The sequence below is a fragment of the Camelus dromedarius genome, chromosome 2 (assembly GCF_036321535.1).
Source record: "Camelus dromedarius isolate mCamDro1 chromosome 2, mCamDro1.pat, whole genome shotgun sequence".
In the NCBI taxonomy this organism is placed as follows: Eukaryota; Metazoa; Chordata; class Mammalia; order Artiodactyla; family Camelidae; genus Camelus; species Camelus dromedarius.
The window spans coordinates 81,407,221-81,421,951 of NC_087437.1; the positions used below are offsets into that span (position 1 = coordinate 81,407,221).

Below are 14,731 nucleotides of genomic sequence, written 5' to 3' on the forward strand. Positions count from 1 at the left end.
ACTAAGGCACAGAGCCAGAGCTCATGTTGCGCATATCAGGGACTCCTTCCGTGGAGCCAGAAACCTTTCATCATCTCATGAACTACTGGTCTCCAATACTTCATGACAATCATTGGCTTTTCCCAAGGATGGAAGATTACTGTGAAACATTTCTTCAGGACATTGGAAAAAGTAGTCAGCTGTTCCTCAAAGAGATCCCAGAAGAGCGTGGCTGCAGCACAGGGCTTTGCAGTCAGGCTGCCGATGGCAACGGTCAAACAGAACCACCTAAGGAACGCCTCCTGACACTTGATACAACTCTTGTCCATATTTAAGATTACAGAAGCAACAACAATAAATATACACTTTAGCTGAATTAATTCCCTAAATTCTGTTGTTTCTTATAAGCGATATAAGGGAAACTAATACAGAGGTGGTGAGATCGCCTAATCAGTCTTGTGGTCTGAAGGACTGGCGGGCAAGGCCCTGACAGCACCCAAAACGTCCTCCACAGCCAGCCACTCTGCTCTGTCCTCTATGGGAAATAAGGATGTTGGTTTCTGGGGTGTTTTCAAGGCACACTGAACTCACCACACTGCTCCTCTTGGATACTAGGTGACAAAGTTACCCCTAAAAATGCAGGAAGACTTCTTTTTAATCTTATTTTTATAAAAGAATGACATGCTTAATGTAAAATTCCAAACTATGCAAGTATATAGATTTGAAAAATGAAATTCCATACCCACCCCTCTCCTCATTCCTCCAGTATTTCGGTCATTTATTAGAAACTCATCATTTCATCTAGATAATCAGATTCATTAGACTAAATTATATTTACTGTTATCTTGTAATTTTTAAAACTCTATTATTTCTAGATATAACCTTCTATGATATTTATATATGTTCTCTCTCTTTTCTTGATCAAATTTGTCAGAAGCTTGTCTATTTCACAGTCTTTTCATGGAATCAATTTGTTATTTTGTTGATAAAGCCCAGCATTTGTTAATTTCTATTTTTATTAATTTCTGCCTTGTTATTTATTAACTCCTTCCCTCTGGATTTCTTTACATTTATCTTATCTTTTATGCTTCTTTAGCTGAGTGATTATTTTTTAACATTTTCTTTTATTATCTAATAAACTTATCACAGAGCATACATTTTCCTTTAAATACATCTTTGCCTACATTGGTTTTGACCTATGGAGTTCTCACTGTAAGTAATTTTCAAGTAATTTGTACTCTGCACTTTAATTTCCTTTCTAACAATGGTGTTTTAAAATTTGTAACTGGATAACATTTTGGCTATTCTTTTGTGGTACACTTCTAGTTTTATTGCATTATGGTCATGAACTATGTCCTGTGTAACTTTTATTTTAGAAAACATAAGTTTTTCTATGTGGCCTATTAAATGGTCAGTTTTTGAAGCACTCCATGGATATTTGAAAATTATTTTTATTATCTATTGTCTGTCTACAAACAAAATTACACACACACACACACATATATAAAGGTCAAGTTTAGTATTTTATTTTTTTTTTGTCTACTTGATCTTCAATTTCTGGTATAGCTGCATTAAACTCTTTCCCTATAATACTGGTTTGGTCAGCAAACCCCTGTATTTCCAATAATTGTTGCTTATGCATTTCAATAGTGTCTTTTTAGGGGAAGAAAGAATTAGAGTATAGATAATTTTGGAGGCTTTTTAAACTCAACATAAAAACATGTTCCTTTCCATCTACTCTGAGTCTTTGTCTCTCAACAGTGTTACTTTAACCTATTTGACTATATTAATAGTTTATATAAAACAAAAAATTAAATCCCTATCTTTCATCAAACACAAACATAAATTTTAGGTGAACTGAAGACCTAAATGTAAACACAAACACTAAAAGCTTTCAGAAGAAAATATAAGAGACTATTATTGTGACTTTAGTATAGCAAAGAATGTTTTTTAAGTACCAATTATAGATGAAAAGATCGATACCTGGACTGCATTATAAATTAAAACTTGAGCACGACAAAACATATGAAACACCAAGCAAACAACAGCTATACACTGGAGGGAAGATATCTGCAACTTACATAACTAATAAGGAATCACTAACCAATTAGAATATATAACCAATGAGAATTTTAAATTTAGTCTCTCTAAAATATGTACTTTCTAGCATTGGATATTTTTATTTGGGGAGAGAATAAAAGTAAATGTATGGGTTTGGTTTTATTACAGTCAAATTAATTAGTCAATTTTTTTTAGACTCTGAAAAGCACAAACATTTCAAGTTAGACATAAGAATTTCCGAAGGGCCATATGCAAGATGACTAGGAGCTCATGGTGGACACCAGACTAGGGGAGAGAACTGAAAATTGGTACTGCTAGATGATGACTGTGCCAATTATATAAAATATCCCAAGGACAGATCTATAGGGTAAATTTGAGCCTGTGAGTACCATACCACTAGTAAAAATGGGCAAAAATGTGACTACATATTTTTAAGGTATTTTGAAGTTTAAAACTGAACCACTTTACTAGCTAGATTTTTGTTAGAAGACAGATTTATGTACACAGTCACAGCATTTCAATTCTGCTACCCTCCAAAGGGTTTTTGAAAAGAAGGAAAGGGGGTAAAAAACAAAGAAATCATCTCTATGTCCTAGAACAGTAGAGGTGAGATTACCATAATTTGTCAGAGATCAAACGTACTCAACCACAAATTAATCAGTGTGAAACTAAGTGAACATTACTTCTCCCTTAATGGATTCTAAGTTATTAACTCCATGAATTTGAGTGCATTTCTTAATGTCACATAGTTTGAGACCTACTTTTCGAGGTGTTGAGCAAGATCTGAAGTTCGGTCTGTTCATTCAGATTTAGTTTGTCCACGTTTGTATTTAGAAGTATGTTACCAGAAACCAGAGAATTGCTAGTTCCTATGAGAAGGAAAAAAGTAGAATTTTATAAAAGTCTACATTTTCATCACTAGAATAGAGCATTTTATTCACAGTTGGTAGCAGAATGCTCTCTGCTATTACAGGAATGGGAAACAAGATAGCTCACCTTTCAGCACAGTGAAGAGAACACCTGCAGGCCCCGCAGCACCTTGTGAAGAGAAATTAACAGATTGCACTGCTATATTAGGTTGCACCACTGATGTGGTGCTTCCCAAAGACACGGAATACATCTCCATTTGCTCAACAAGCCTGCATAGAATAAAACACAACAAAATATTCTAGAGATCCGTCATAAAACTGGTTGTGTGTGTTTCACGTTCCAGTAGAAAGGCATGACCACAGAACTTGTGCAATCACAACAACATTGGCACAATCCCCTGAAAAGAACTGATTTTCTTTTCTAGAGTCTTGTTTTGTTATATGCTCCTTTTTCTTAAGTTCTGATGGACTGTCCCCACTGAAGGGTACCTTGGACATAGATGCTAGAAAGCTGGAGTTCAAGAATGACAGATTTCCCAATGGGAATAGTCTTTATTACACTATTCTTCCCACAAAAGGATGACGTTGCCACCCACCATTGGCCAGGCATATGATTCTTATTTCTCCAGTGGTGAGACTCAATTTCCACTTCATCAACTCCCTCCTCTCACCCAAACCCCTTGGGTTCCCAAGCATCTCCTGTAAGTTCATACGGAACTATGGGAGAGCAGAGCTCTGAGCTACGCTGCAGGTTTTCATAGCATTACTTTCTACTCTGGATAAGTTCAAAGATATATCAGATGGAAGACAGGGACTGGGGGCAAGGTCTGTTAATTTGGTGTTCTCCAAAGATGAGTCCTAAGACTGTTTCTTTTTCTTGTTTCCCATAAAAAAAAATTGTACTCTTTCTGTACTTGACATAACAAAATATCTCTATGATAACTGGTTCAATCTAGTTTTCCCAGAAATGAAAGAATTTCATTAAAATGTAATGGTTTTTATTATGCCTTTTTGCTTCATCTCTTTTAAGAAATAGATGTTACAGTCTAATTGAAGCCCCCTTTGTAATCTTTCTGATCTCATCTTACTCCCTCCCCAAAGCGCAGATAGTTTTCAAGAAGAAAATGAGAGCTACTGAGTCATCACATTGGGATTATTATTATGCCTGGTTTTCGCTTCATGTGAAATATAATAAAGCTCTGTTCAACAACTAAAAAAAAAGTGATTGTTCTTTATTCTAAATCTTTATTTCTGCCACTAAAATATCTTTTTCCTTTCCCAAGGGAGATTTTTTTAAAGAGCTATATTTTAAAATAAAGATCACTTCATATATGTGATGGTAATTCATATGGAAACAGTCAAGTCAGCTTCTCTATTTCAAAGGTTTTCCTTTGAAAAGGTTTTCAGAACATCATTTTCTGTAATTTTCAGCAATTCATACTTTGTATTTCCCACTTAATGAATAACAATCATACTCTAGAGCTGCTTTCAACAGGAGGAATACCTAACAAAACTCCAATCTGCTAACAACACAATTCATGCATTCATTCAACCAACAGTATCTGTTGAGCACCTACTAAGAGGTCAGTACCCGTGAAACACTGAGGATACTAAGGGGAGCTCCCTCAGACACTTGAAGGCTAAAGACCTGCTAGATATATGGGGGTGTTTGCCACTTTTAAAGGGTTGCTCTAGCCACAGTCACTTCTAAGGCCATTTTTCCTTCCTCCTTTTATCATACTTGATTAGATCACAGGCGCATGCCTGTCTCTGAGTTCCCAATCTGGAGGCCAGAAATGTAAATAAATCCTTTTGAAAACAAGACTGGCATTTTGCCAGGTTTTTGACCTAGAAATGTCTTTCTCAAGGACCTGGGAACCATCTCTTTGAAATGGAAACACCAAGAGAGTTAGCGCCCCTATGGCCCACTTTCCGCAGGAGGGTAGGAGCTTAATTAACTTCGGTGGGTGGGCACCTTGCTCCAAGTTGCAAAACTACCCCTTTCCTTTCATAAAGATATGAGAGTTTGTTTTCCCTCTGGTAAAGTCAATTAGCTAACACAAATGGCCACCTCAATTACCAGGTTAACATAGGATAAACTATGTATTATAAGTAGAGCTGTCAAGCTCTCTTAATTAAGGACTAGTTATTGTCTATCTGAGAACATGTTTGTAATGAGTTGCATCTGCTTGGCTACATAAAGAGATCAGACTCCTCTCTGTCTTTGCAGGCGCTCAGGGGTTTGCCTGTGATGCGTGTCACATTTAATGCCTTTAATGGTTTAATGCCTACCCAATCAGTGTTTTCTTTCTCTACTGTCTTTGTAGGGAGCATTTCTGGGTTGAGAGAAGATTTTGTTTTTAAGTATGTCTCCCCAATATCATGATCAGCCTTAAATTATGAGAGAGCAGAAACTGTAAGTCAAGATGAGACATACATGTTTATTGAGTCATGTTAATGATGAAGACAACTGCTAACCTCCTTTTTCAGGACTTACTACGGATAAGTCAGATACTATGACAGTGGTATGTATGATCTCATTTGAGCATCACAAGAATCCCACTGAAGTGAGTCCCCAAACTGCTCCCATATTACATGGAAGAAACTGAGGCTCTTCAGAGAGATATGAAGTAATTTGGTTGCTGCATGTAGCCACTAAACAACAATGCTAAGGTTTGAACCCAGAACTGACTCCAACAGCCACAACCGTTACATTATCCCAGAGGGGACCCACAAACTGCTCTACTGAGACCTTCAAAGCTGCCTTGGATGCCCCACTACACCCCTGCTCCAGGGTCCATGGGGCCCACCTGTATTACGATCCTGTTCTTAGGTTCCCATGAGACTTCATATGCCTCTTTACAATAAATCCCTTTTGGTTAAGGTAACTTAAGTGGGTGTAGTGTAAGCAAAGAAACATGCTGGAACAGAAATGCAAAAGAAATATGCAAGGTAGATGCACAAGGTGGCCAGTCCTAGGGAAGCAGTTTAAGTATAAATATAAAAGCAAAAGTAATCTACAACATAGGAATCGAAAAGAAAGAAAGCAGGTAGAATTGAATCCTTGTTTATTTGTTTTCTTTTAATGTAGCCTTGGGAAAGCTAAAGAAAGCTTAATCAAAATATACCAAGATCTCAGTAAGTGCTGAGCTGGGCGAGAATGGATGGGGGTCGGGTTGGGGGGTGGGGGCTGTCAACGTGTTTTGCAAAGTTATGCTGTTATTTGCAGCTCCATGCACTGAATCAGGAGTTGGAAGGGCTCCCACTGTGCATGCAGTTGTCCCCGGGCCATGACAAACTAAGGCTGGGAAAACAAGACCTACTCTAAATCATCCCAGTTATGCTCTATCTCCCAGGCCACGGCCACCCCTGGAATGAGGAGTTAACATTTATCACTCCATCTAGTAACTGAAGATCACCAAGGCTTTAGTCTGCATTTCAGAGGAGTCAGACATTTAGTGCATCCATGAGAGAAATAAAGACACCTCTCCATTAACGCTTTAACCTAGGAAAGGAAACAGCACTCTGTTCGGTTTTCTTTCCAAATTGGAAGTGGGCTTACGTTGCAAAGGAATCTTCATTATCATCAGCAGCAGCTCTTTGAAAAACATCTTCACTGGCATCTAGAATTTGACTCACTGTTGTTACAGCAACTATTTTTGCCTGCCAGAAGAAGGCACCGATCAGAGAAGACACGTATCATCATCATCATTCCCATAGTTATCATGCATTATTATGGCATCAAGTAGCACCATTGTACGGTAATCTGGAGGTGTTTGTCAAAACCAAAGGCTTAGTTTTTAACCCACGTAAGATGGCAGAGAGAATAAAGATGCAGCACAGTGAATGAGTCAACTAGGAGGCTTGGGTCTCTGAATTTGACCTCACAGCAAAGTCTTTTGCAGAACCTTCCCCCTACCCCAGCCCCAAGAACACAAAAGCAGATGCTGAGATACAGAAGCAGAAACAAAATAAGAAGAGCACAGGGCTCTTCAAACCATTACAGTCCGCAGTGCTCAGTGAAACGTATTAGTTAGACTTAGTGTAACTATTATATTTAGTACCTTTTAGACTTAGTAAAATTATTTCTAGTTTTCTTGTAATTAAAAATTTAGGAGTACATCAGAGAGGATCTCTTGGCATTTGATTACAGTTTAACTGCCTTCTTTTGGAGGTACTGATACCCTTCTGTCCTTACAGGCTAACCCTTCCAAAAATTCTACATTTGGCAGTCATTATTTTTCTTTCAATTCCATTTTTATTAACTTGTGATTTGAATCCCACTTTCTTTCTATAGGACCTAGGATAACAAAAATAATTTTTTTAAATAAGACTTTTAAAGGGAATAGAAGAAAGGAGTAGATAGTTTCAGGCCATGCTGATACCCAGCTAGGAGACACTGGGTCATTCTATAGGTGGTTTACAGCCCTGCTAGATCAGTACCCAAGCTGTGCCAATTGGTAAATGCTGACTGTAGTTTTTATTTTCAGGTACCAGAGTTTAACAAGTTATGGTATCAGAACTGTAAAGTACAGTTAATGTTTTTGGAAAGCCAAAACCAAAATGCAAATATGTTTAGCAGAAGGATCACAGTTTAAAATAGTGTGTTCCAAAGTGAGTTCCTTAGAACTCTAGTTACTTGGAGTTGAGTAGTGATTGTTGAGGTCAATTGCAGTTGGTAAACATTAATAAAGTGAAATAGACTTGTTCAGAAGATTTAGCTTTCCAGAAGCCTTAACAGATCGATTTTCCAAAACACTTTAACCTCCCAGAAGATTTAACTTAATGATGATCATTGTAACTATCCTGAAAGAGAGTAGTTGGACAAGGAGCCCTTTTATATTTCTTTGAGTATCTCTCAGAAAGAGTGCTCTGCAAGATGGTTTTAAGCAACCTAAACCATGCCCAAGTCCATACTGTGGAATAAGCACTGGAGGTGGAATGTCTTTCTTTCTTCCCCTCCCCTTTTTTAAAACCATGTGAGTTTTACCTCAGGTATAGCATTTCTGGATGCATTAAAAATCTGTCCGGCCACTCTAGTAGCAGAAGTGATGTTCTCAGGAGTTAATTTACTGGCATCAGATGTTAAAATCTGGGTTTCATCAGAAATATTTTGCGATTGTGTTGCAATGTTGACTACCTGTTAAAAAAACAAAAAGCCCTAACTTTATACAACTAGGTCTTAACACTTTGCAAGCAACTTCAGATGAATAAACTGGAATTTAGGTGATCCTCCATCTCCTGAACATCACGTGCACTGGGTTTTTCAAATTTGCTTCTTTTCTTGCATAAAGGACAAAGTACATGCAGGCCAGTGGCTTCCCAGCCCTTACTACCTGTCAGAATTAAGACAGGCTGTCTTAGCTAGACCACTGCTCCTCAAGGTGTGATCCGTGGACCAGTGATGGCCAACTATTGGTTACAGGTTCCACAGGGAGATAAGTACAGAACCTGAGAGAAAGTGGTCTGAAACTTACATTAACAATTCTATGCTGTTTCATCTGATAACTTTTAAAACTGGATTTGCATTTTATATGTTACTTTTCATTTCATTTTCCTAGTAATTCATTTTTATGTATTTTGCAAAATTATGGTCTGCAATGGGTTGGAAATTTTTCAGTTGGCTTTTCAGCACAGAGAATTTGGGAAGCACGGACTTAGCAAACTTTTCCAAGTACCACTTGGTCTCCCGGGCTCTGGGTAGTAAGGCTAAAACACATTAATCCACATTGTCTTCAGTGGAGCCAAGGGTCAATGTGTGTGTGTCTGTGTGGCTTAGTTTTCACTAGGTGGCAGCATCACTTCAAAAATCAAAGTCACAGGCTAATCATGCCCAGAGAAGTGTCACAAGCAATATCCAATCAGTAGATAGAAACAACATTCTCATTCAACAGCCATGTGTTAGGCACTTTGCTGGATGTTTTATAGGTGTTATCAAATCTTATACATGCATTCAGTAAGTGCTCAATAATTAGTGTGATTAGCTGTATTATCTATAATATGGGAAGAAACATCTAAGTCACAGAAATTGTACAAGGACTAAATGGGATAACATATGTAACTGGCACCCAGAAGGACCACAGAAAGATAAATTTCCTTCTCCTCCCTTTCCTTGGCCCCAGGTATTAGTAATTCCTCGCATTTGCATTTGGGGATATCCTTAGTCACAATAATTTAATTGGCATGAAAACATATTTAGTTAGATGTATTTCCCTTCATCTGCTTGTGGATACAGTTCTGAGACCAGCATCAGACTCTAGACTTTCCTGTGACAAAAGATCTGTGGTCATAGTTTGTTTCTCTTTATTCTGATACAGTAGACTATCAGAATCCCTTCCTTTTGGTCTCAAATGTCAAGGACCTATTTTCCATCAAAACTTCAGTGGTCTACAAATATGAGGCCATTTAAAATATGCTATAGATTATCATTTGCTGAACTTTGCTGAACCAACATGTCCAGCTGTCCCTTTTCACAAACAGGTATCAGCTTAAAAAAATAAGAATGGTTTTAGTTACTACTTCTTGTTATTTCTAATTGGAGAGTTTTTAAAGCATTAATTTGACCATCAGATATCTAAAGAACAGAGAACCCGTACAGAGTCTGAACTTTTTCCCCTTATCCATCTCACGGACCATACGGCATACCTGATTTTCCAGAGTTTTCAGATTTACATTGCAATTTCCTATTGTCACATTTTGTAATTCTATCTCTCCGTATTCATTAAGACTGCACAGCCGGGTTGCCATTGGATTGCCCGCTTTAATAAAAAGAAGAAGGGCAGAGGGATAAATTAGGTGTATGGGACTAACAGATACATATATACACATGTATAAACATATATACATATATAAGGTAAACAACAAGCACCTTCTGTATAGCACAGGGAACTATATTCAGTATCTTGTAATAAGCTATAATAGAAAGGAATCCAAAAAAGCATATACATAAATATATATACATATATATATAACCAAATCATTTTGCTGTACACCTGAAACTAACACAGTATTGTGAACCAATTATGTTTCAATTTAAAAAAAAGGAAAAAACAAAGACAATGTTTGCAAAGATGGGCACAGAAACCACCCGCTCCAGTACACATAAGCCTTTCTCAGTATTATTTTACTTTACTCCTTAAATGTACATTATTCCCTTAAAATGTTATTTTACATTTACTCCTACCATCAAGAGATGAAGTATATTCCTTCACTTCCTGAATTTAGGCTGTCCTTACAACTTGCTCTGACCAACAAAATGTGGCAGAAATGACACTGTATGAGTTTCAAAACCTAGATCCTCAAGAAGACTTGAAATTTTGGCTTTCACCCTCTTTGAACACCATCCTGAGACCATCATATAAGGAAGCAGGTCTAATCTACTAGAGGATGAGAGGCCACGTGGAGGAGAATTGAAGCCCTCCAGCCAACAGCCAGCACCAGTGCCGCATGTGAGTGAGGTCGTCTTGGACCTTCCAGCACAGTCCAGCTGCCACAGTCAACCCACAGGACTATGAGAAATCAAAATCTTTACTGTTTTAAGCCAGTAGGTTTGGAGTGATTTGATACAAAGCAATGGAAAAGTAAATCAGACAGTTACTACAAGAATATTTTAGGCAGACACCACCTGTCTTGATTTTTAAATCTGGAATTCAAAAGACCAGCTGACTATTTCCTTCCTTTGAAGTCTGCAAGGAAGGTTTGCCTTCCAACAACTTGGGATGTAAGGACTTTGACCTGGATGCAGTGGTGGATACTAGGCTGAGAGACCAGAAACAACACAAAAAATTCCTACTAGATATTGAATTACATGTTGATGTTTCCTTCTTTATCCAAATCTTGGCAACATGTGAAAGGCAAAGAGTTCTAGTGTATTGCAGCATCCACTCAGTATGTGGTTGGCTCTTAATAAACCCTTGTTGAATCATTGGGTTTGTTTCCTAGGATTATCACCTGAGCCTCCCTACCTCGATGTCCTCCTATGGTTAATACTTAAGGGACTGTTAATAGATAAAATCACCTTCAGCTGTCATTAGCAGGACAGCTGATCAGTAGGTGAACTTTCCTCAGGACCAGCATTGGGTAGCTGCTTCACGGGGCAACAACTAGAAACACTGAAACCAGAGATTGCTTCCACAACATGTAAAGTAGAAGGTTACAGTCACTCTTATACGATGGCTTCACCTCTACTCTATGGCATAATGAAAATTTCAAACATATATGTAGGATGTTATTTTTTTATGTGGCCATAGTTCAAATGCATCTTTTCCTCTATATTAACAAGTATGAACCTGCCTACTTAAAATCGTTGAAAAGTATTTTGGTCATTTGCTATATAAAACCAAATTGTTAGAAGTAATTATTAACATAAAACTAAAAGCAAATCTGCTGATATTTGGAATCTATATATTTTATGGGCTCAATCTGAAATTCAAATTTATGTATAAGACACATTTTCATAATAGTTACTCAGAAAAGAAAAATAAACAACCAAATGAAAGTGATTCTCTTGTCCCAAAAAAGTAACATATATCAAGCAAGTATGATGTCCTTTGATGGGTATATTACTGGTTCCTGAGTCAGTAGCACACAGTAACTTTCTATTTTGTAAAGTATGATGAAATATTTAAAACATATAAAACATATAAAAATTAAGACAACAGCTATCTATGGACATACCACACAGTGTAGGGAGGAAGTACCAATAGAGATGAAGCCCCCCTTTTACCTCCTGAGCTTTTATGAAGAGGCTGGAAGGACCTACGTAAAAGTAGAACCAGGAATACTTAAGTAAGCGTGATATATGCGAGCAGAGGCAATTTAGACTCTGCAAATGGAATGCTGGTCCAAATAACCTCAGAATAAATAAGGTAAAGAAGAAACAGCAGTACATGTAATTTATTTACTGTTTCAAAGAACCCCTGACACACACAGAAATAAATACCTCAATAAAACATTTCCCCAGGGTCATGCTGACAGAAGTTCTGTCAAACACTTGTATAAATGACCTAGAATTAGCTGTGCTGTTGAGCTATCTGGTTCTGCAGGGAGTGGATGATGACCCGCAGGAAGACGTGAGAGGTAGGAGGATTGGTCAGATGAAAGTCAATGCAAACAAAGAATTGCTAAAACATTTAGGGAAAAATCATATGGCATCATGGGCTCTAAGCTGTCAGGAAAGGGATCCATGAATTTAAAGGGGTACTCTCAGAAGACATTATTCAGTCTGGCATTAAAATCATACATGTCATCAAAATCCTGGATATCATCAGGGAGCATATTAGTATCAGAAAATTGCATTTGCTCCTTTATTCTCGGAAAGCCTCTATGCAAGCAAAGTTGTCATGTTTCAGGAAAGGTATGATGAGCTGAGACTGTTCCAAGATAGATAACTAAAATGATCAAAGAGATGAAGGGCTACTGACTGTGCACAGACTTAACTGCATCTCCACTGAGGATGAAGTCTCAAAGTAGATATGGGGTAAACCTACAGTTTTGCTAATCTTTAAAATTGAGATAAATTACATACCTCAAAGAGCAGATCTTAACCTGATCAAACCCCAGAAGATAAAGTAAGACAAACCAATTGAAGAAGAATTCAAAGGAATTTACTACTGATTTATATATTTCAGTTTTTAGGAAAATTGGAATTATGTGAGGTAACACCCAAAACTCTGAACATCACCATCCTGAAAGGGAGCCAAGCCCTTCCACAAAATCTTCCTTGATGCCTCCTCTAGGGACCTAACACTAGCTGGAGGGATGATAGGAATGACCCAGCACAGCAATTCACATGCCTAAATAGAGGAGATGTTTGGAAAAACACATACCATTTACAGTGCTCGTGTCACACGTTTGCAAGGAAAATCCGTATCTTCCCACAGGGATTCTGCCAAAAGTAAAACTCCCATAGGTACTGTTTTCACAGAAATTAACTATAACAGAAAGAAAAAATGCTTTTCATCATAAATTCATCATTAATCAAAATTTTTTCATTATAAATTTTCATCACTTTTCTTTTACAAATTTCAAACCAGATAAAAGTCAAAGTTCCAAACTTATCCAGCATAACTTGAAAGGTAATAGAAAGCTTAAAGGACTCACTGACAAGCCAGGAACTACATACTTTCTTATATAGTTAAGTTACTACCATTTCAATAACTAGTATGTTAGATAACAAGTTTCAAATAACATGCGCACAATGTAGAACTTAGTAGAGGTGGGATGTGATCACTAATGCATCAGAAAGGATAAGGGCTCAGATTAGTTGAAATCTTGAAAATTAAAGATAAAGAGCCTACAGTGGCAAAAGGCAGCATGATGATGTGGGTTAAAGCAAAAAGCCAGTCACGGGGTATATGGGAGACACTGGCTGGTCAGAGTGTAGGAAATTATAGGGGCGAGTTTCTAGGGCTCTGAATCCTAAGCAGGCAGCAGGAGGCGTGTAGTGTGTTGCGGAGCACACTGCAGATCAAGAAGCGGCTTTGAACACTGATTCTGAGATACCACTGACTGAAGTCAAACCACTTTAATAACATCTCTTCAAGAGAAAGAAACCACTAATTTAATAACGTTTCTTCAAGAGAAAGAAAAGACAAGAATTTCATCTAAGCATATACTTGAATAGAAAAATGCATCTTGATTTCAGAAAAGTTAAACATGTTAGAATAGTGACATTTGAAGTGGGGTAATACAGCATATCACCAACTGAAAGGACCTGAGGAAATCATATTATCCATTGCCCTGTAGCAGACACTGCAGCCAGAAGGAAAAGCAACTATGAGTTTACAGAGAAACTTGACAGATGTTAAAGAGACAAAATGTGTTGAACATACAGGTAAACAGCACAAGAAGGAAAACTCAGCTTTTACTATGGAGCTAATAAACATATCTTAAATCCATCATCATTATGCCCATTGTTACTATAATCATTAATGGAAGTTTCAAAAAGCTTTGCTGCTGTCCTTATTAACACGGAAGTCACCTAAACCTCGAACCCTCGTATTATCCCAAGTAACTTACTCATTGTACATCTCAGTCCTTTCCAGTCTTCTGGACAAATGCATCTGCCATTTTCCCAGGTTCCACCATTTCTGCAGAATTCTATAGGGATGCTTGTTTGAGTGGTGAGTGTTTCTAAAAAAAACAATAAATAACAGAATAGTATATGAACTGGTTGATTAGTTTCTCCTTTGGGGTCTGTGGCCTTTAATTTCTTTACGTAACATCATTACTTCAAATACCACAGCTGAATAAATAGTCTTCGTAGTATCACCAAAAAACATATATATTGAGAATCTACACAAGTTATACAATGCTTACTAGATGTTATGCATACCAAAAAACTATGTTTGAAAGACACAACACCTTGCCCAAGGAGATCAGAATCCACTGAAGGAAAAAGAAGACTATATAGATGATATAGATAAGACTAGACAGATGGATGGATGGATGGATAGATAGATAGGTAGATAGACAGATACCAACCAAGTCAACATGCAGATTTCTAAGCGCTGTAAGAACACAGAAGAGGGGTGAGAGGACAGAGGTAACCTATTCAGGGAAGTCTTTCCAGAAGAGGTGGCATCTACATCAGATTTTTAGACTAAATCTAGAAAAGCCAGATAAAGTGGGTGGCTCCAAGTAGGCAGGATGCCAAGAGCAAAAACACAAAAACACAGAAAGTTCTAATGTGTCCAAGGAGCAGAGAAAAGTTGAACACATCAGAGCACTGGTTCTACATGGAGCAACAGCAGGTCAGTCATAACCTGGATTGTGAACAGCTTTATAAACCAAGCCAGAAAAATGTAATCCTGCAGGAGCCT

General features: G+C 37.6%; 1 protein-coding gene across 2 annotated transcripts in view; it reads right to left on the reverse strand.

The window, feature by feature from the left end:
• Positions 1-14,731, reverse strand: part of ADGRG7 (adhesion G protein-coupled receptor G7) — a 62,526-nt gene that overhangs the window by 27,238 nt on the left and 20,557 nt on the right. Inside the window, exons 2-8 of one of the 2 annotated variants that reach the window (XM_010978460.3) lie at positions 13,929-14,042; positions 12,737-12,841; positions 9,555-9,667; positions 7,900-8,049; positions 6,472-6,572; positions 3,037-3,179; positions 2,802-2,909 (exon numbers count right to left, since the gene is read on the reverse strand). In XM_010978460.3, the coding sequence (XP_010976762.1) occupies positions 2,802-2,909; positions 3,037-3,179; positions 6,472-6,572; positions 7,900-8,049; positions 9,555-9,667; positions 12,737-12,841; positions 13,929-14,042 (834 nt within the window). Of the gene's footprint in view, positions 1-2,801; positions 2,910-3,036; positions 3,180-6,471; positions 6,573-7,899; positions 8,050-9,554; positions 9,668-12,736; positions 12,842-13,928; positions 14,043-14,731 lie in introns of those variants that run through there. The other variant, XM_031456879.2, reaches the window with a different exon arrangement.